Below are 24660 nucleotides of genomic sequence, written 5' to 3' on the forward strand. Positions count from 1 at the left end.
TATATATGCATTTTGAATGATGGCACTAATTTTTGCGGCCCATGGATACAATGAATGTACCTATATATATAGCTAGTAAATAAAAAGTAAGTGATAATGGTGAATCATGTATAATTTTGTGGTTTGACTAGGAGCTTTCAATTTCAATGTCACTTTGTTTGGTGGATATGTGATGAGATGAGAGAAGCCAAAGGGGCACATGGTTTATTCCTTTTTAGCGTAAAATGTAAACAATGAGATGATATGAGATAAAGTGTTAAACGCTATTAGTTTCTGTATTTTTTTCTCTCCCTTTTTTCCCATGTCTTGGATCATTGAGGGTTGCACGTGAGATGACAGAAGGTGATATACAACAACGCAAACACAGTTTTGCAACGCGTTTTTTTGGGCAACGAGAAAAATCATGAAAGGTTATTAAAAGATGAAAAAACAAAGCGCGTTTCACTTAACCGAATGATTGAAATGTTTTATCTACCAAATCATTTTTCAGCTCTGCAAATCAAAATTACTGTTGCTAATCAGAAAAAGAATTAGAATAAAATCATTGGTTCAAAAGTTTAATTCATCTTATTTTATAAAGTGATTTAACAATTCATCAGTTCCTTATCTATTATTTATTTTTCGAGAGATAGCGTAAATGCCATGGTCATATAATTAGTGGGTTTGAATAGTGTGTTAGTAAAATTGTTATACTGAGATCTCTCTTGCCCATTAATGGTTCAAGTTTAATCGATTATATATAGTATTTGGTTGGTCCTATTAATGTGAAGTGTGTGTTAAAGAAACATATCGAGTTAATTAAATGGATAAAATTTATGTGTAATTCTTAAGTTATTGACGCTGTTCTCCAATTCAAATTATAATTTTATATTAATAATTAATCAACCTAGATAATAAAGATAACATTCACACTATGTTTGAATTGGGTGATTTCCAAACATGAGAATGAAGAGAGTAAAATTGAGAAATTGTGTGAATTTTTAACATATTTAGTTGAAAAAAGACATAAGGAGAAGCTGTCAAATTTCCCATTTTCCACGAAATAGGGATGATTTATAATTTATAAATCACATCTTTCTTATTTTTTTAAAAGTAAATTACGTTACTTAAAGATTAGAATATTACTTTACTCTCTCTTCTTATGTTAAAATATATAATTTAATTTATTTAATTTAAGATTATTAATATATATCACATTCTTTTTTCTTATAAATGTAACTATTCACCCTTATTATGTTAAATTATCCTTCAAAGATACAATTGTTATAATATTACTATTTTATTATATAACTGAACATCATTAAAAAATAATTATTATAAAATTTTTAAAATATCAAAAACAAAATAATTATACTTTTAATTTTATTATTCATAAAAATATACTTTTAATTAAAATATATTTTAAAATATTTTTATTTTATTGTCATTTATTTACTTAATTAAAAAATATATAATATATAATTAAATTTAAATTAATTTATTAAAATAATAAATAAATATATATATAAAATAAATTATATATCTATACTTTCATATATACTTCAATATATATATTAATATACATATTTTACTATCACGTTAATTAAATATAATAAATAATAATTTATCATATAATACTAATTTATTTAAATACTATAAAAATATTATATTAATAATATCAATTAAATAATACGTTACTTTTAATGAAAATTAAATAATTACCTTTAATATATATAATTAATACTATAATGAAAATACTACTTTACTTAAATATTTATAAAAGATATTACATTAATTACACTGATTTAAATAATAATTTAATGCTTATATTTTATTATATTATATATATCATTTTTATTTTGATATATAACTTTAAAAATATTTTATAAAAATAAAATGAAAATTACTTTTTTAAGATATATATAGTTAATTTAGAAAAAATTATAATATTTTTTAAAATAATAATTAAATATTTAAATCAAGAGATAAATTATTAAAGTGTAACATATTTGAATTTATTAAAAAAAATATTTATTTTAATATAAGAACGAAAGGTTATGTAATATTTACATCTCTTTAGAGAAGTTATTGTAAAGGGTGTTCTAGTAATAACATTTTTTATAATGAAAGTTAATGAAACTTTAACAAAAAAAAAATTAAAAAATAAATAAAATATCATGTATTGAAATTTGTCAAAAGAAAATATTGTAGTTTTAATATAAGAGGAGAGGTATTATAATTTACTCTTTTTTTAAAATTTTATAATATAAATAATTTAAGAAACAATAAATAATTGTGTTAAAAGAATAATAGAATAATTTTTTATACTATTTTTTTTACTCATCCAAATAGAAAGAAATTACGAGTATAAAAATGGATCTTAAATAATAATAATAAGTTATATTTGACGTGTCTAGCAGTGCAAAACTGGTGAAAAAGAAAAAAAAAAAATAGACCCATAAAAAAAGTGTTAATTTGTGAATTTGTAGTTTGTTTCCTTGACATAGTTTAAACTGATTCATTTGTTAATTAGTTTATGCTTGGCCAAAAATGTACCACCTTGTGTACTAGACACTTTTTTTTATTAAAAAAAAGTGAAAGGTCGTGATTTAAACTACTCAAGGGTGAAGGGCTCCACAAAAAGAAGAGCAAAAGGAACAAAAAGTAGTCATCCATTAGTAGATTGCATTGTTAGATTTAAATTGCAGCATTAGTTTTTTCTTGTGTTATACAATTTTACAAGAAAAATGTTAACAAATGAATCACACACACGTTGGCATAATAGTCACAGTTTCGGAGATAATATATATACAAACATTAATTCTAATTTTATTGCTATAATCATACACATACAAAATGTTAGTAATAATTTTAAAAAAATTTAAATGAAATTTGTATAATGTGTGTGTCTCAATGAGATACCATTTTATTCTTAATATGGGTTGATCTTGTAACTAAAATTACTATTTTATTCTTAATCGATTTAGTGGGAAATATTTATATTTTACAGTTATATCATTTTTTCTTCTTCTATTTAATAGATTTTATTTCTTAATTAGTTCAACATAGACAGATTTTGATTAATAAGAATAAATGTGTTACAACGATAGAGAATATTTTTTTTTTTAATTTGAGTTGTCTCTTTACCTTATTTTATTGTCATCAACTGTTCATAATATGTCACTTTCATTAGGATAAAATTTAAGTTGAGTTCTTATGATATTTTAATTATTATTATCCAATCAAAATAAATAAATAAATAAATATATATATATATATATTGATAATTAATGTTACCCTTAACCCATGATTTCAAATAACTATTACTTTGTATTATTATTTTCGAAGGTAAATCGATGTTTCGAATGAAATTATAAAAGTAAGTTCATATATATATACATACACTATACTTCTTTCGGTCTTGAAAATAAGAAAAGAAATTCATCATGTTTGATTGCTTTAAATATAACGGTCTTGAAAACAAAAATAAAAAAAAAATCCTCATGATTAGTTGTTTTAAATATAATGGTTAATTGTTTTAAATATAAATAAAACTTAATTAATTATATTTTTTTATTATATCATTTCTAAAATACCTTTTGACATTGCATTTTTAACCATAATATTTATTATTAATATAAAGTTTAGGTAAAATATCATTCAACCTTTTAAAAGTATTGACTCTTATACTTAAAATTAAAGAAATTCAAAAAAGTTATTGAATATTTTTATTGTTTTATTTAAGTCTCTAAGTAACTATATAATGTCATTTTAATGTTAGCAAATTTTATGATTATGTGTAATTTTTCTAGGATTCATCATACTTAAAAATTATATGTTTTAGAGATTTTAGATAACATATTTTTCGCTGCTACCATGCTTTATAATTTCTATGAGAAAGTTTAGAAAAATACCCAAATTTGTAATACAATTTAGAATTTTTTAATAAGTAGTTTTCTTTTATCTTACTTTCTTTACTTAGCCCCTATGATAATATTGAAACTCTTTTAGGTTCTTAACATTTTTTTAATTTCTCACAATTTTCTTAGTGAAAACAACTTGTCAAAATAAAAAAAAAAGAAAAAAGGTTATCTTTTTGTAAAACTAACTCTTTAACTTCTATAACCTCTCATTTTAAATTATTTTTTTAATATCAAAAAGAGAAAAAAAATTATCTTAGATTAATACAAAATTTGACATATATGATCTAAGAGATATGAACTTTCAATCTAATAATTGAATTTTTAAAATTCATATTTAATATGAGCAGTGTAACACTTAGTAAAAGTTACACCGGTGTTTGAACCCTCTTCTCTCTCTCTATATATATATATATATAATTTTAGTATATGGCATATGTTTCATTTTTTAAAAGAGTCAAATGAAAAAGTGTTTTCATCAAAATGTGACACTTATAAAAGCTAAGTATGTGTTTAAGTTATAGTTAGAAAATTAAGTTAAATTAAATTTAAACTTGTCAATTAATTTCCAAATAAAAGCGCGCAACACCTTTTCAGCTTCTGATTCAACAGATTTGCTTGTAATTTATACTCAACAGAGAAGAAAATAATCTGTCAAACATATAGACTGCTTCGTCCAAAAGTAATTCGAAAGTGTAACCAAAAATGAATGAATAACACCAATTTGATTAGTCTTGTAAGGGGCGAAATATTAAATGATACGCTTGTTGATATTGACATGTCAACTTTACTCATTTTTTAAATACATTTTTTTTTGTTAAAAATGCCTATTCCGACTTTACGCTACCGGAAGAGGAAGATCATCTAGCAACAGCACATCCTTTTATTTCCTATATTTCTAGAATTCTACTCTTAACTTATATTATATAGTTCTAAATATTACTTACCACATTGAATGAGTTATACTTCATCAAATGTCTTAGAGTAAGAGGATAAAATATTATTGACTGGTTGTTGTACAACGGATGAATCTTATATTTATTTATTTATCTATTTGGGGATAGGGAGCTTGATGGGAATAAGTCTTCTCATGTTAAATTTCAACGCAATTATTTTTCTTTCGTATTTGATGAAATTTTTATATAATGAGAATTTAATATACGAGTTAAAGTAAATTTTTAAAAGACGAAAAAAATGAATTTAATTTTAAAAACTTTACGAGAAGAAGTATACAAGGTAATTTAGAGTCTTAAAAGATTAAATTACTTTTTTTGTCTTTTATTTTATTTATTAGACTCATTTTGATCCTTAAATTTTTAAAATATTTATTTTGATCGTTGACCTCTTAAATTTAAATTAATTTAATCCTTTTAAAATAATGATTATTTTTAATTTTGATATATAATTTTAAATCATTATTTAACTGATTTCAAGATTAGGAATTCTTTTCGTTAAATTCACTTATATCAATATTATTGAATGTAACTAAAGTTTAAGTAAAGAATGTTATAAACATAGTAAAAAATTGCATACAAATAAATTTAAAAAAAATTTAAAAATTTAAAATATTTAATTTCATAATATTTTATAGTTGTTAATATTTTTTACATATTTTTTATATTATATTTATAATTCTTTTTGGATTCAAATATAATTGAATTTTATAATTTTTATATAGTTAAATTTAATATTATAATTTTTACATCTTGAATTAATTAAAAATTGATTTAAAATTGTGTCGTAAAATTAAAAGTTATAGTTTAAAAAAGTCAAATTAATTCAAATATAAAAGATAGATGAAAAAAATTATTTTAATAGACAAATAGATGAAGAAACTTACCGAATGCAATGATATTGGAAGCATGAAACCTAAATTGTAGTTTAGATGTTATTAGATAGCTAGGAAAGGCATTTTGATATTGTCCACGTACAGTTGGTGTGACACGAAAAGCTAAAATTATTTTTCAATGTAAAAAGGGAAAAAGAAAAAAAAATGAGGTCCAAAAACAAATAGTTGCTTTGCGAAGCTGTTTGAACTTTCAACTTTCAAGACTATGCTGACTCAAACTAAAACAGCTATGCCATGTACTCATTTTCTTCTTCTTCTTCTTCTATTCACTTTTCTCTCTTTGAGTCATTATATCGGAGAAGACCGCCATCAATTATGTTTTACTTATTCCCTTTCTTTTTCTTTCATTATTTTATTTTCACCATTGTCAAAGGTTTGGCTCATGAAATGACTAATGAGGTGGCGAGAACCATGACCCATATCTACCATATAACTAATTAATGACTTTATTGAAATTCCCTCGGTATAATCTTCATTATCTCATCCTCCACTTGGGAGGTTCAAAGTTTACCAGTTACTATAGAACAAATTAATCTCTCTCTCTCTCTCTAATACAAATATCTAGGATACATAATTGATATTCATGTCCAAAGAGGCTCCCAAGCAGTTCCGAAAGTGTTGTCCTCTATGAAGCAGCTCATATCAACGTGGGGTTGAGGCTGAAGCATGTTTTGATCCTGTGATTGGCTCATTTCCATGCAAATTAGCGCCACTAAATTGGCTTGTTGGCACTGCATGTTGACTACCTCAGCTTGAGCTTTCGCCAGCTGTGCTTGTAGCTCACTAACTTGCTTCTGAAGTTGGCATATTGCACCTGCACACCCATAAACCGGGTCTCTGATCCTAGCATTTGCCTCATACACCATGCTGCTCACAGCATCTGCTCTCTGGGATTCTGGCAGTTCCTGACAAATTCATGCAATTTCATTCTTGTTAATGTTAACACAACAAAATTCAGCTCTGCCCTATTATAATTGGACTAATTAACAAAATTGGTTGTGTCTGGCCAGATTCCAAATGTGGCACCTAAATTTTGACTTGTGATCCAATATACAATGGTAACTAACTTTTTAAATTGTAACTGCAATTTCAGAATACAAATTATAGAAAGAAAAAAATTTCAGAATTTATCTACTGAAAAAAATAAATTTACAAGTTTGTATTCAAATATGTTTATAATTAATTATAAGTATGGTCACAATTGGGACTATTTTTTAAGAACTTATTTTTGTCACAATGGGGAGCAACAAAGCAAGAAAGAAAAGAAAAACAAGGCAGTATGCAAAATGTTATTTGACTTAATCATTCTTTTGCCCAAAAGATAAAGATAAAAAAAAGTAGTGGTTGCTTAGCTAGAGTTGAAAGAAGATAGAATTATGCACAGGATTGATGTGTTAGGAAGTTAGAAAACAACCCATCAATTAGGTATGCCCCTTGCTAGCTTTTACCCCCACTTTTGACCAAAACCCATGATTTTGTTCCTCTAAAATGATCAGAGACAATTCAAGCAATTCTTTTGTTGCCTTTGAAGAAAATGTCATGCAACAGAAAGCAATAACAAAAAAACAAAAATAATAAAAAATGGTTAATGCATGGCATGGATGGTACCTGCAAGAACTTGATGATGTTGCTGGCTCCAAAGACTCTGTGAGCAATGGTGAACTTGATAGGATCAGTGGGAGGGAAATAGGGAGCCAGGACACACTTCTCCACGCACCTCCGGCGGAGGATCTTGCAAGCAGCGCAAGGGCTAACCACCACGGGCGGCGGAGGAGAGGGAGGAGCAGCAGGGGGAGAGCCCTGAGAGGGTGAAGGGAAAGGTGTGTGAGATTGTGAGGGAGGTGAAGAAGATGAAGATGGGGGAGAGTTTGAGAGCATGGTGGGAACATGGATTGGGATTGGTGGAGAAGTTGTTGTGGTTTTCACTTTGTACTCCATTGTGAGACAGAGGAAAACAGAGCAACTAGGATTACGATTGTTTTTAAGGTTCCTTACTTAGGATAAAAACTTAGACTCACTCTTGCTATATATATAGACCAAAGGGGAAGCATGTTGGGACAAAGTGGGTGACTTCATCCTACGTATTGCACAACCAAAGATGACGATGTATTTTCTTAAAGCCGTATAAAATGACCCACTTACAAAAAAGGGACTTCATTACTTCATTATGAAAACATGTGTTAATTAAAGTGAGATGTTACGTTTAATTACTTAAATTAAATAACGTGGTTAATTTTGTGTCATTTTCTATAATTTGCTTGGGAAGAATATCTATTGGTGTGTAAAAAGGGGTTTTGAAAATGATAAGATGGTGTTAATCATTGAACGATCAGCAATGCTCAACGAATTTACCGTGTGTCAGTTTTTGGGTGCGGAGGGTTGGGGTAATTGGGTGAAAGAGAACACATTTTTTTTATGTGATTTTTCAACAATTTGTTTTTAGTATCAACTATCAAGCATGTTTGTTTAAATAATATTTTCAAAGGGAATAATATACAATACAGCATGCAATTAGAATGTAGTGTATGAAATGGTACAAGCGAATAAATTATCCGTTGTTTTCTTTTGACGCGGAAATGTGAGATTTGAGAATAATGTTTGTAACGTGAAATTAGGGATAGTTGGGGATAAATTTAGAAGAAAAAAAAGTCATTTAGAATATGATTTTCTTTTTCTAGGTATAAATGGGTGAGATAATGATGGTAACAGAGAGGTCAGATAATTTATAAAAAAAATATATTCAAGAAACTATTAATGAGATATAATCCATCTATTTAGAGATAAAATGTATATTTAATAGTTCAATTTTATATTTCATTGCGATAATAAACTCTAAATTTTTGGGGTTGAATTAGGTTAAATTTGAATGAATTTATTATTTTACTCAATCAAAATTCAATAGATTGGGTTAAGTTGAATTTATGTATTTTTTTTAAATATAACTTAGCAAAATTACAAATGAGTTAGCTTGAGTTAAGTCAATCAAATTAATATAATTAATTTTTTTTATAAAAATTTAAATATTTCATAATAGATGTAAATAATTTGATATCTTATTACAAATACAATGTTATCAATTAATAAAATAAATAATGATACAAACTAAATTTTAAAATAAATTTATTGATTTATTATATTGTTATCATCTCAAATAACTAATATTAATATAAAATAAAATTTAAAATAAATATGTCATATTGTTACAATGTTAATTAACCCCAAAAATTCAATATCCGTTACTGAACAAAAGTAATAAAGAGTATTGTCTTGAGTAAGTGATTACACTAACTTATTATTATTACTATTATTATTATTACTGTTATTATTATTATTACTATTATTATTATTATTATTATTATTATTATTACTATTATTATTATATATGATTGGATTGGTTAGATTACGAGTCAAAATACATTAAAACCATTATTCAACTTGGTACCGAGTTTTGATATGGTTGGATTTGGTTTGACTTGAACAATGAGAAAATTTATCAAAATTCATTGGATTGGTTTAAATAAGTTTGGGTTCAGGGGTTATCCATATATACTTACATCCATATTAAATTTTAATTAAAAAAATTTACACGTAGAGCAATACTTTTTATTAATGTTTATATATCTAATTGTTTTAATTTTGGAGTGCCATTTTTCTTAAATGATAATTTCTCTTTGAAATATATAATCTTTGTTACAATTCACCAAAACAATGGTTTTCCATGAAGGAAAATTATTAACCTAATCCAAAATTTGATAGTTGTTCTAGTATGAAAAATACACTAAAAAAGACTTAGTTGTTGTCTAAGTCCAAAGCATTTAGGATATGTAATCTGTCTTTCTTTAGTACTAGAGGTTTGTTTGTATACCAAACTTATCATTTATGAGTCTTATAATTTTCATAGTTTCTACTCTAAAATATCATAATGATTGGTGTTACGTTATAAAATTCAATTTATGTATTAATGGGTTAATCATCATATTACTTCTCTCAACTTGGTGTATATTCAACAACCTTTGAATTCAAACTACTAAATTGGACATTAGGCGATGAGTAGGCCTCAAAATATTTCCAATATGGCACCCTTGTCCCCAATCTTAAGCACAAGGTGTGTAAAGATTGTAGGCAACCTTCTTCATATTTTGCCAAATAGTCGAGGCCTCTCAAGATAATTTTGAGATGGTTCATTTGCAGCTAACCTTGATTCCTCGATTTTTGTGCATGGTGATCGATTTTAATTTGATCTTACATATTCACGTCTTTTCAAGATGATTTTTATGCGTGGTGGTCAATTGCAATTTGTTCTAACTCACGTCTTTCCAAGATGATTTGTGTGATGGATGATTGCAAGCCATTCTTACTCAACTTTCTAAGATGAATTTTGTGCATGGTAATTGGTTGCGATTCGGTCTTACGTCTTTTCAAGATGATTTTTGTGTGTGGTGACCAATTGCGAGTCAATCTACTCACATCTTTTCAAGAAGATTTTTGTGCATGTTGGCTAATTGTGAACCGATCCTACTCATGTCTTTTGAGATGATTTTTGTGTGTGGTAGCCGATTGCAAGTTGATTCTACTCACATCTTTCCAATATAATTTTTGTGGGTGGTGATCGATTGTAAGTCAATTCTATTCACATCTTTTTGAGACGATATTTGTGCATAGTGGTTAATTGTGAACCAGTCTTACTTATATCTTTATGAGAAGATTTTTGTACTTGATAAATCATGTTGGAGTTTCACATGTCTTTATGTCTATTATTTGATTTAAAACAAATACAAAATTATAATAATAATAATAATCAACTAATAACTAAAATTATCAAATATATATAAAATTAAGATAATACGATAATTTTTAAAAAAAATTCCAATATAACATACGAAAATTTATGACAAAATGGTAATAAATGCATTTAAGTTTTTATACTAATATATCCATGCATAACACACATCATTAAAAAAACATTAATTATATATATTTTTATATATCGTTTGATTCCACAATTTTCCGTAACAAACCACAACTTAAATATTTTATACAAGTATGACAAAAAAAAAACATTTTTTAACCAAAAAAATAAAATAAACCTTATTATAATAAGTCTAACAAAACAAATAAAAATATCTCTCCATAAATATTTATAAAATTTAATTATAGTAGCTAAATATACGATTTAAGATTATGGTCGTTTATCACAATAATCATCATAATAATTAAGTGCGATAATATCAAGTAATAAATAATTATTGATTAAATTGTAATAAAAGAAATGTAGAAGTTGCATATGTCATATATATGCAATAAAAATAAAGTTAATTAGATGGGTTAAAAGTATTTTAAGACCTAATATAGGGGAAAATGAGCATTATTTCATATTTCTGTATAGAAAACATTATTTTTAGACATATAAAACAATTTACTAATCTTAAGAAGTTTAAGTAACATTACTCTAAAGTAGTTTATCCGTCTTATATCTAGTTCATATTGATTTTATTCAAAACATATGGTATTAAGCAATTATGAACCAAATAATTTAAGATCATTTTTTATTGGGAAAAACCCAAGTCCCACATCGACTAGAGATTAGGCAATTGAATAGTATATAAGTGGAAAGCAACCCTCACCTTACAAGCCGGTTTTGTAGGGTTGAGTTAGGCTTAATCCACTATTCTAACATGGTATCAGAGCCATTTAGATCCACTTTAAATGGTCACCATTGATGCATGTGCCATAGGCATGAGGGGGTGTATTGGAAAAAAACTCAAGTCCCGCCTATCCTAGATCATTAAAAAGGGCCACCCACCATTTATCCACGTACCAAGCCCAATAGTGCTGGACGTGAGGGGGTGTATTGGGAAAAACTCACGTCCCACATCGACTAGAGATTAGGCAATTGAATAGTATATAAGTGGAAAGCAACCCTCACCTTACAAGCCGGTTTTGTAGGGTTGAGTTAGGCTTAATCCACTATTCTAACTTGGTATCAAAGCCATTTAGATCCACTTTAAATGGGCCACCCACCATTGATGCATGTGCCATAGGCATGAGGGGGTGTATTGGGAAAAAACCCAAGTCCCGCCTATCCTAGATCATTAAAAAGGGTCACCCACCATTTATTCACGTACCAAGCCCAATAGTGCTGGACGTGAGGGAGTGTATTGGGAAAAACTCAAGTCCCACATCGACTAGAGATTAGGCAATTGAATAGTATATAAGTGGAAAGCAACCTTCACCTTACAAGTCGGTTTTGTAGGGTTGAGTTAGGCTTAATCCACTATTCTAACATTCTTTAATTTTAACATGATAAAATATAATTGATTTGCTTTTCTAAATTGGTGCAACTAAACAAAATGAATTTTTTTTTGCTTAAACTATAACTAAAGATGCTTTATGGTGTTAATATATTTCGTAAGATGACAATGCATCGCAATTACCATGACTCAAATACTTAGCCACATTATATCTTTGAGTAGTTTTACCATGACTCAAACAATTATTGTATGAACAAAAGTATGAAAGTAATTATCTAGTAATTTCATTTTGACGCATCATAATGTAAGCTGATCTTCCAACAAGAAGGGGTGTTGGGAAGAGTTTTATCAAACTTCACGGCAAGCAGCAAAATGAAAATACACTAAAAAAGACTTAATCATTGTCTAAATCTAAAACATTTAAAATATATAATTTATCTTTTTTTTTTTTAGTATTAAAGGTCTCTATATTTATGCCAAATGTATCATTTATCAGTCTCATGATTAGGAATAACAAAAAAACTCATATTCATGAGTATTCACGGGGTAAAATCTGCCACCAATAGTTAATGACTAGTCTAAATGGGTACTCACAAATTAGTATGGGTATTTTTTTACTTGTTAATAAACAAGATAGGGGCAAATATAGTAATATTCATATTCACAAATATCTATTGAGTAAAATATTTATATATTTATCTCGTAGTATTTAATATTTCAATAAAATTAGCATTAAATACAAATTCAAAAGTTAATATCAATTGTTTATCTTTAATATTCCTATAAAATCAACATATATACAATAAATTTTTTTGTAATATTTTAATAAAAGCACAAATATCCATGAATATTCATATATATCTGCGAGTATTTATAAAATTCGTAGATATTCACTTACTAAATAACCACACAAGGATGGGTTAGGGATGAGTATCGTACTAACCTCTCCACAAGGGCCCATTACCATCCTTGCTCATCATTTTTGTAGTTTTCGCCCAAAAATCTCACATTAATTGATATTATATTATAAAATTTAAACTATACATTAATAATATTGATCCTCATATTAAATTTCTTAACTCGATAAATATTTGATAATTCTTAAATTCAAACTACTAATTTGAACAATAGATAATAGTAAATCTCTCAAAAATATTTTCAAGATGTTGCAATAATAAATATGAAAAGCTCGCATTCACCTCATTGCCTTACATATCATAAAGAAGCCTGGGGATTTCGACAGAGATAATAAGTTTAGATCATATCAATAGCATTATAATCTAACCTGGTAAACATGGTCTTGACGTCAACCTATGTAATTCTTACAAGGTTTTAATAGATTAAGAAGAAATATGTATAAAGAATCATTTTTAGTTAGATGTTATGATTATGTTTATTTCAACAATAATCACTATACCGACGTAAAACAATGACGGTAATAATTATGACATGTTGATAATTATAATAGCAAAAGCAATAGTAAGACTCATATATAGTGACAACTGAACTGTCAAAGAAGGTGAAAATTAAAACTTTTTCGATATGATGGCGATGACTTACTAAGCATATTTAATATCCAGGCAAGTCTTCAATAACCATTGTAAATCGTTGCCATTCAATTTTAATATTGTACACTTTCACAAAAGAACGAGGTGATCATTGATGCAGGTTGTATATAAATAACAGAATTGAACATGCATAGTAGCAATATTGGTTAAGGGTAACGGAAAATTTTAATGATTAATATTAGGTGAAGAACATGTGTAGCTAGAGGGTCTATGAATCACCACAATAAAAAAAGTTTTTGTATTTTGAAAATAGGAAACACAAAGTTAAAACAAACATATATTTAATGTAGTAATTTGAATAGCTTTGAAGAACATACTCAAACGTTTATTCAAAAAAAAAAAAAAAGAGAGAGAGAGAAAAAAGAATTTGAGTTGTTAAAATCAAACTTTACATATTGATTATAATATTATAAGTAACATTTTTTACGTATATTTTCAATGTTGATTTTATAAGATGAAATTCTGTGTGAAGACCGTTAAATAACTTTTACCGTCATTTTTTATTAATGAAATAAACGTAAGATTTCACTTAATAATAATAAAAAATAAGTATCAAATTAAAAAAATATTTTTATATTTTTCTTCATTTTAATTTGTTGAGTTCGAACAGCTTTTCCTACTTGCACATGTTCGTATCTAATTTAAGTCGTAATTTGATTTCACATGGACAATAATATAAAGTTTGTAGACCAATTTTTTTCTTTTTTCCATCGATGATAAAACTTTCTTCCACTTATAAATTTGTCATGACTTGACCAGTAATACACATTGATTTGAGTACGTAGAAATAAAGTTGGATTCCTTAAAAAATATCTCAAATTTTGTAGATGAATAAAACATGATTGAAGGAGAGATTTCATTAAAAACAACAAGTTAAGTTCTCCAATAAATATCGCTTATTAACAATCTTAATGACACTTCATATATAACATAATAACAAAATTTAATGATTTAAGAAATTAAATACACAAGGAGAGATCAATTCAAGTCTTTAAGAGAATTTATTTTTTTATTATACTCTATTGGAGACTCATAATATTATAACTTATTTTACAAGTTTGACACATTGAATTTACTCTATCAATTGACCGGAGGATAATTTTTTTCCTTACATTGATCTCACCTAGCTAGGCACAATTGGTATATTATATCTTATTAAATAATTTTTCCTTCCGATGCCCAATTCTCAAAAATAAGATCCATATTGTTTATTAAGTGTGAAAGCTTCCTATAATTTAAATTATGCATGTATTTTCTTGAAATAAGTACAATTTTTTTTAATATAAGTATAAAAGTTTTAAATATGTATATGGGATGAATGACTATGCGAACAATCTGAAGTATAATAAATAATAAACTATATTATATTTTTTATCTTTTATCTTGTTTATTAGATTCATTTAGATTTTTTATCTTTTAAAACATTCATTTTGATCCTTTATTTATTAAATTTAGGTCAATTTAGCTTTTTTGAATTTTTTTTACTGATTCAAAACTTGAAATTTGTCTTATAAGATTCATTTAAATAAAAACTGTTGAATGCAATTGAAGTTCAAACCAAATGTATCATAAACATGATGAAAAGAAAAACTTTCAAAAATTCTAATTTCATAATATTTTCTAGTTGTTCATGAGACATATTTTTTACACAATTTTCACTATGTTTATATAGCCCTTTTCATTAGTACAAAAGAGGTAATTTACATAGGTTATTTTAAGCTTTTTACGTCAGAAAAAAGTCTGACGTTAATGCGAGAGACGTAAATTTATGTCGATTTTCAAAACTGACGTAAATTTACATCGGACATTACCAAGGTCCGACGTAAAAAAGTATTAAAAAAAAATATAACGAGTACAAGCATAATGACCTATATATTCTGTTTGGAGAACGGGTCGTTCTGCATGGAGAACGGGCTATTCTGCATGGAGAATGGGTCGCTTGGAGAACGGGTCATTTTGTTTGATAGAACAACCTAGAAGAAAGGGCCAACAACCCAAACAAATAGAACAACCAAAAAACCAAATAGAACAGATAGCCACAATAGCAATGCGAAGCAAAAAGGTGTTAGCGAAACCTTGATTATACCTGATGAACTGCAACAATGTGCGAATGAGTAACACGAAGAATTCACCCCACTCTGTAGAAGACAAAAAAAATGATTTAGCAACAAAGGAGAGAGAGAGGGTTTACGGAGAAGAATCTAGAAAAGTGATGATGAGATCCGAGTGAGTGAATGCGTGCGGGTGTGCCTCCCACTCTCTTATTCGCTTTTGCGTCTTTTTTTTATGTCAGACTTGGTAGGGTCCGACGTAAAAAAGTTCACAAAAATTATAAAAATGCCACCGCGTCTTTTTTACGTCAGATTTTAGTGTGTCAGACGTTAAAGATGTGACGTAATATACTAATTTTCTACTAGTGTTTGGATTCAAACATAAATTGTATTTCATAGTTTTCATATAAGTGAATCTAATGTAACAAGTTTCAAGTTTTTGAATTAATTAAAAATTGATTCAAAATCATGTTGCAAAATTAAAAATAATCACTATTTAAAAAAAATCAATTTGATTCAAATATTAAAAAAAATAAAGTACCAAGATGAACATTTTAATAGATAAAGGATCAAAATGAATTTTTTAAAAAAATAAAAGATGAAAAATATAATTTAGCCTAAATGATATATATTTGATGTTCCTTAATTTCTTTGGTTTATTTTGATTCCCTCCATATGTAACAATTGGTACATATACATTTTATTCTAGTGACATGAAGACATTTTATACATCTATATTTTATTTAATAAAAATATTTAAAAATTATCGATATTTATTAAATTAATTAGTGTTGTGTTTGCTACTTAGACTTTAAGATCTTAATTCAAATCTTGTATTTATAAGAATAATTATTTTTTTAATAATATTTATTATTATTTAAAAATTTAAAGATAAAATCGTCCAAGAAATATGTATACCAAATCAATTTTATGTTTATAAGGATAATTAATTTTTATAATTAATTTTTATCATTTAAAAATTTAAGAATAAAACCATAAAAAAAATGTATACAAAACCAGGCTACCACTTTTGTATATCTTATAATTTAGCATAAAAAAGAAAAACCAGCTCCATAAGAATCCCATGTAACGTGAAAATAACAGGCGGCCGGAGTAGCAACTGAGAAATCACAATCCAATTGTTGAAGGCGGCGAACTGCAAAATACCTGATAGTTGCGTTGGAGACATAATCTTTTCAACCTAAAACTTAAGGACTTATTCAGATAAATTTATGCGTATTATCAAAGATAAAAAAAAAAAAAAAAAATTTATTTGCCAAAAGCTAAAGTTTGAAGTTACATTATATCAGTTTCTTCAAAATATATGTTATAATTTATGTTTAACTTACAAAAAAAATTGATAAGTGTTTTAAGGAAAGATTTATTGGAATATACTCTTACTCATGTATATTGCGATTTGTTTTCTATTTGGAGACGTTTTGAGGAGCCAATAGATTCAACCATTGCTAGCTAGCTCATAGATAGCATGCCACCACGCCACATATTTTGCGGTGTCTTAATTCAAATTCAAATGCATAACATGTGTGCAAATGTACGTGTATCATCTGTTCAACGACCTAATGCATGTAACAGCACGTGCAGTTGCGTGATAAATATTCCTACAACTATACCATCATAAATACAAGAACAAGAACAAGAACATCGTTCTTTGAGCATGCAATGAATCAGCTTAAAAAGGAAAGTTTTTAATGCCAAAACAAACTTCTTTTAGTAAAATATCCATGTCTGCAAATAAAACAAAGGGCATTTGCGCATAAGTAAAGCATGAATATCCAATTATATTATTGAAAAATGCTATCAAATTAACCACCGGTTTTGGGCACATTTGTTTTCAATAAAAGAGAATATATGTTCATAAAACATTTTTCTACAACTAATTAAGAGAGATAAGAAGAGAGAGAGAAAAATGAGAAAAAAAATAAAGTCAACTCCTATATATTAAACACGAACTTTTATATTATACAAAAGTATTTTTAAGAGTTTTTTTTTCAATCGTAAGATTTGTAGATTTTTTTTTAAAAAAATTTATCTAATTCTGTACCGGGAGGACCCTATCGGTCACGTTGATTAACACGTGCCGTTCCGTCAGACACTCATGCGAACTGGACCATACCCAAGGATGATGTTAGCATCGGCTCGGCTTATAGCCGAAGGCCGAGATTAGTCAACTAGCACATGTCGGCTCGGCTGAAGGCCGATGCAAACAGCATGATGCATCCCCGCATACTACGTATCGGCTCGGCCCAATGCCGATCCGATAGGATTACCAAGTAAACGTTTACCGGCCCGGTCAACAGCCGAAGACATGCAACCTTCCAAGCATTAGCCTGTCGGCTCGGCAATGTGCCGATAGGTTAAACGGGTTATAGTACAAATCACAGTTAACAAGGACAAGTGCATAATTAAGACATGATTAGCTGATTAGCATCGTATTACCTAATTTGGTAAAGATTAGAATAGGCCCACCACGTTCAAGCCCACCACGTTCAGGCCCATGTCAGATATTATAAATAGGTCACACATAACGAGGTATGTCACTGTTCATTAATTACCCTAGAATATCGTGTTTGTCCTAACTTGAGCGTCGGAGTGCCTTTTGCAGGTACCTCCCCCCTCTGAAGAGTCCGTTTGAAGCATCCGTTCGGCCCTTCTCACTAAGAAGACTACGAGTGTACCCTCAGGCAGGTACAAATTCAATTTTTATTCGTTATAATTATTTATAAATTATATATTAATATTTTAAAATATTTATCATTAAATAATTTTTTTTATTATGATACAAATTATTTATTATAAAGTGGATATGAAAGTATATATTTGTCACCCAATCTAAAATTTTCTAATTACTTGTGACGTATAAATCAAGTCCTTTTTATCAAAAGGACTCCTGCAAATGAGAAAGGGTATTAATTAAGTACAAAAATCCTTTATATGCTTTTAAAAAAAACTTGGATTTTAGACAAAGAAAAGGAGAAACATGTTATTATTATTATTTTTTTGTGTGTGTCCATGTAATATTCAGATCATAGAATATGAATTTGAAAGTCTAAGAAAAGTTGTAGACATATGACATATCCAAAAATGGAACCATTTTAAAAGAGTAGTGACATATATCTTTCCAGCATAACTTAGACTATATGGTTGGTTGCTATGACAGAGGTAGAATAGCCAGTGGTAATTGGTTCAAAGTCAATAAAAAACGTGCGTATATATATATGATTCAACCTTGGATGTATGGTAATTCATCTTCCCCAACCCCTAAACTTGTTAACGGATAATCAGAGAGTAGCTTTCATATCATACCCATGGTTCAAAATGAGCGGTTTGGTCTTCATTTACCACAACAGTAACGTATGTTGAAGAATCCTGATGGTGTAACAGTTGTTTTGGTCCCCTTCATATGGTATCCAATTTCATGTGCATAGAATCCGTTCTTGCATGTCACTGTTACGATACAGATAGAATAGCTACACCCACTATTTTGGGGACGAACGATGCTTACAAAATAAGGTATCCAATATATGTTGGGACTTGGGAAAGTAGTTGTCCTGTATTACGGTTAGGAGTACTGTCCTTTGAAAGGAACTACCACATGTGAACATTATCAAATAATTCGGAAAAAAGAAGAAGGAAAAAAGCAGTATCAATCATTCAATCACATATAATATGTTTTTTAATTTCTGTAATAATTATCTTAAAATTATGTTATCATTAATTGACAGTAGTTTAAAAGTTTTACACTGACAAAATTGATCTTTAATTATTTGAGAGTGTTAAATGTTTTATAATGTATTCATGAAACTCAACTAAAATATGGTGTTCTTACTTTGAAAAGTTGGAAAAAGAAGTGGGGGACGTGTAACCGTGCTGCTGAATGCTCTGATAGTGCTATGTCCCAAGACAATGTACATTGTCTAACAAGTCAGCATGTCATGTGCTCAATATATACCTTTTTTTTTTCTTTCCCTTTTTTAATACGTGGTATGAGGTTTGTTCATTTTCTTTAGAAATTACGATCGAGGTCAACTGCATTTTCAAGCATAACCTAATTTTTTTTATATATAAATTATCTGTAAAAAATTTAATTGGTGAAACACGTTGTTGTGTATCACAACCCACTATTATAAAATTATAATAGCACACTATTATTTTATCATTAATTTCTATTATTTTTATTTTTATTATTTAAAACTACAACAAGACATCCCTCATTTCTCCATTTTTCCTCCCCCAAAACACACACACACATTAAATATTGAGGACATTAATAATAATGGACTCGCGTTAATAGTTTTTAAAGGATTAAAATAAAATTTTACATTTTATATATGAATTGAGATATCCTTAAAATTCTTTTCAAAGACAAATTTTAAAAAATTAGTTAAAAATATAAATTATGATCGTAGACTTAATTATCTTATATTCCACTTCTAAAACATAATATTTACTAAAGTTTAGGGAAAATCCCTCGACAAAATTGTAATTACGAGATCTCATTGAGGGTTCAAGAATGGAAAAGAAGGGAAGGAGAATAGAAAGAAATTGAAAGCTAGCAACTAAATGTGCCAATAATTAAACTAGATTGTTTTCTTCCATTGATCTATGATGATTCTGTTTCAATACATCAAAAAAATTTGGCCAATTTTATTCTCGATTACGTTAAAAATAATTATGAAATTTGGTAAAAAAAAAAGTGTGATCGTTCTTAATTAAATTTAGGTTTTAAATTAAAAAAAAGTTAAAACCAATTAAAGTTAAGACTTATCTTGCCCACTCATTTATACTCCAAGTTCTTCATTAATTTATTAATGACCCATGAGTTGATCTAATTAAAATAAACTATGCAATAGGTCATCCAAAACAAAAAACAAAAATCAAACAATAGGAGTATAGATAGGTAAGTTTGTTTTGATTTTAGGAAATAAAAAATTCAAATCAATAAAAAATAGTTGATTGACTTGATTGAATTTGAATTGAATTAAACCAAACTAACTAAATTAAAATTGGTTTAGTTTCGATTTGATATGTATATTTTATTATTATTTTTAAAAATTTGAAATTGAATTTAAATTTAAATAGTTTGAAAATATATATATATATATAACCATGTTTTTTAACCAAATGCTATTTTATTTTACATGTACATATAAAACAAATATATAGAAGGATTTTGGTTGATTGGTTTAGATAACCATTCATCTTAGCTAAAACAATGTTGTAAAAAAGAGGATTCACTATAATTAATATCCAAACTAATTAAAAATGACCAGAATTGTGTTTGTTTGATTTAGTTTTGACCCAAAGATAAAATAATTTAACCAACTTAGTTGTCTTTCACTAAATCTCTTCAATATTGGAAGAAAAACAAAAATAGAAAGAATATTTTTAGCTTATCCACAGACTGATTCACATTTCCCAAACAAAGATGATAGAAGTGGAGCCGCACTCAATCCACTAAACCCAAATATTCACTATATAGAAGTATTCGTTCAAACTTCTACCTTAACATAAAATACCTAACACATTGGATGCCTATTTACCACGTAATATGACTACAGTTGCATATGCTACCACATAAGAGACATTAATATTCTTTAGCAACCACCACGCTTAACTACTAGCCTACGTGGCAATGCATTGAAAGTGACTCACGCCTAAGACCCTAGCTAGTGCCTTATTAAATAATAGAGTACAAGAGGTAGGGCCATTTGAGGTACAAACACTCAATTTTCTGAGAAAATTAAAAACCCTTTCGGGGAAATAAAAATGCAAGAAAAATAAAATTCGTGATTCGAATTATAAAAGTCCAAATTAAGGATTGCGACATCAGAAAAAAGCACATTATCCTTTTTCTATTGTTCCCACGCCAAGCTCGTATGTTACTTTATTTAATTTTTTCCTCAAGTTGGAAAAATACTTGGGTTGTAACATGGGTTTGTGGTGAGGTAGTTGAGGATTAGCGGGTATTTATCTCCTTCTTCCACACTCATTTTTGTCTTTAGGCTTCATCATGAAATCTTTCCATACTTCAAGCCTTTAATTTAGTTCTCCCCCAACGTAGTCTCTACTCTTCACAAACCTCTTTTATTGGCCCATTTGACCTTCAAATTGTTTGTTTCTATCTTCTTGATTTTCAGTTGAAATAGGGATCGTGTTTACATGTACGTATATCCATGTTGATTTTTTTTTTTTTATTATAATAATTTTCCCAAGTGGCAATGTGGATGTTTATTCGATTCAATGTTTAACCGGTTGTTTAATTCATACGATTCTTTTACCTTCTGTTTTTTTAATTATAAGATGGTTTTCGAAATGTGGGTGAATTGTCTTGTGTAAAGTGCTGCCAATAATTACTTCATGCCCAGAAAAAAAAAAAAAAAATACATCAAACCGATCAAACTGTTGACATCTTAATCAAACATGTTTTAATACCAATTATTAAGAAATGAGTCCACTCAAGTTGAAATGATTAGAAAAATGGTCGAGAATGATGTTAATGCATGTGCCATCTTTTATGTGTAATTATATTTTTTGTGTCGAGGTCTCTATGAATGAAGTAGTAACTGCTAAAGCTGTTTGTAATTATAATTATATCCCAAGTTACAACAATAACTAAGGCATTGTTATGGATAAAAGAATGAACAAAATAAGTGAAGAGGAGGTCCTCCCCGTGTGGACCTTAAGCCCTTCTAAAGTTCAAATAATTTGAAATGAAGTGCAAGAAAGTTGTGCACATTGAAGCTGGGGCCTCATCACCATCCTAACTAACTTCATTAGAATATTGATTAAGGCTAATAAATTTATATTACTGTCACTTTAAAATGTCTCCTGTTACTCAGACACTACATAAGGTTCATAAAAAAATTGAAATTGAACAAAAAGCAAGTAAAGCATTTTAAGCGTCATCATTGTTAGTTTCTATTATTAGTTTAATTTTATTTTATTGAAAAAATAAAATATTTTGGTTCCATGTAAAAAAAAAAGAAAAAAGAGTCAACTAAGTCTGAAAGATTACCAAAACTCCAAAATGACAAACAACCACGCGGGGCTTCAAGTCACCAACGTTGACTATTGTTATTATCATTAATTAATTTCTTAAGATTATAATGAAAATATTGATTAAGAAAACAACAATATATTAAATACTCCTTAAGACTGATCCTTTTAAGACAATTATTAACATAGCATATCAGTGTATATAAGTTTTTCTTTTCTTTTTTCTTTGAGGATGTATATATAAGATGTTAATGTCTTAATACCTTCTGATATTTTTTAAGTTATTAGATAAGATCGCAGACGAAACCCATTAAACAATTAAGGCCCATTTTCTATTAGTAGAGCCCACATCAGATTTTATTAAAATGATAAATGATGCTACTGAATACTGATATTTTCATGTGTGTGAGAGAGTTAAAGAGAGAGAGAACTACCTGTTAACATCTACAATTTATTTTGACATAAAGTTACTTTATGTCTTTATTAACTTATCACTACTAGTATTTCCACATATTTAAAAACTAAAATTTACGATAAATTATATATATATAAATTAATTTTTTATTGAATATATAAATTATATTTAAAATTTATATAAATAGAGATATTGTTGAACATATAAATCATACTTTATATTTATGAGAAATAATTTATTTTGTAAAAAAAGATTATTTTTATTTATTGATAATTATTTTAAAAATTAAAATTTAATTCATAAATAATATGATAAATAAAAACAAAATTAGTTAGAAAGTTAAAAACGTTTCTACAACATTCTCCTTAAAGAAAATTCTCTAAAAACATTTTCACATAACATATTTATTCATGTTTAATATATAAAAATTATTTATTTATATTCATTAATTTTAAATATTAATTTATAACGAAATATTTAATATACTACCACATTTGTGGATCAACTCAAACAAAATTGTTCTAAAATATTTAATAAATAAATATAAAAAAACATAAAAAAAAATAGATAAATAATTTAAAATAATCAACAAATATCATCTATTATTTTTTTTTTACAAAGGAATCGTTTTATATATGAAAATAATTTTATAAAATAAAAATTAATTTGCTTGAAAATAATGAATAAATATAATAAAAATTAGTTAGATGCATTCAATTAATTTTGTCTTTTTCATTTAATAAATAACTTTTTGAGTTTGAATATTAGATTTGATAAAATAAAAAACGTTAAAAGAAATAACTTTAATTTAGTCAAGATCTTAATTAAAGAAAACTAATTTTCAATCAAGTTGGTAGATGTGCTTTTGTCAATATTAAAAAAAAGTATATACTTATTGTTTTATCAAGTAGAAAAAAAAACTATTGGACATTTAATAACTTTATAGTATAACTTTAAAATTTTTATAATTAGTATATTTACTACTTCATTGAATTGATATATATATATATATATATATATATATATATATATATATATATATATATATATATATATAGAGAGAGAGAGACAAAATATAAATTGTACACACATAAGAATAATATAAGTTTTTTATTTATTTTTATTTTTATTTTTTTTATAGTTGGTGAATTTTGTCTCTCACCCTAATATATTGAGTTTCATAAAGAGAGACATAATTTATAAAAAAAAAAAATACAGTGATCAAGATCACCGATTTTAAATTGTAGAACAAAAAAAAAAACAAAACTAAGAGACATAAAAACACATTTTACTCGTAATAAATATGTTGAAGCCAAAAATTATTTGAGAAAAATAAAATTAAAAATTTTAATATATTACTAACCTCTACATGAAATTGTAGAATTTTTGTATACACTAGAACTTAACATAGTCTCACATACACACGTACACACACATATATATATATATATATATATATATATATATATATATATATATATATATATATATATATATATATATATATATATATATATATATATATAATCATTAAAGAATAGTGTTAAAAGGAGTAATTCTACATTCAAAGGTGAAATAATATTCTTATGTAATAATGTTCTTCATAAGAA

At 27.0% G+C, this 24660-nt stretch overlaps 1 protein-coding gene across 1 annotated transcript; it reads right to left on the minus strand.

The window, feature by feature from the left end:
* Positions 1 to 6178: 6178 nt before the first annotated feature.
* LOC109793276 (LOB domain-containing protein 1) lies at positions 6179 to 7759 on the minus strand. Its single transcript, XM_020352738.3, has 2 exons — positions 7357 to 7759; positions 6179 to 6653 (listed from the first exon to the last, which is right to left on the minus strand). The coding sequence occupies exons 1-2, from the start codon at positions 7684 to 7686 to the stop codon at positions 6330 to 6332; spliced, it is 654 nt and encodes a 217-aa protein (XP_020208327.1). The 5' UTR covers positions 7687 to 7759; the 3' UTR covers positions 6179 to 6329.
* Positions 7760 to 24660: the final 16901 nt, after the last annotated feature.

Source organism: Cajanus cajan, chromosome 7 (genome assembly GCF_000230855.2).
Source record: "Cajanus cajan strain Asha chromosome 7, NIPB_CcT2T_4, whole genome shotgun sequence".
In the NCBI taxonomy this organism is placed as follows: Eukaryota; Viridiplantae; Streptophyta; class Magnoliopsida; order Fabales; family Fabaceae; genus Cajanus; species Cajanus cajan.

Bases quoted from the DNA above. Each gene is read 5' to 3' on its own strand.
- LOC109793276 (XM_020352738.3), bottom strand. From the start codon at position 7,686: ATGGAGTACAAAGTGAAAACCACAACAACTTCTCCACCAATCCCAATC. The intron at 6,654-7,356 runs GTACCATCCATG...TGAATTTGTCAG, and splicing joins ACATCATCAAGTTCTTGCAG to GAACTGCCAGAATCCCAGAG.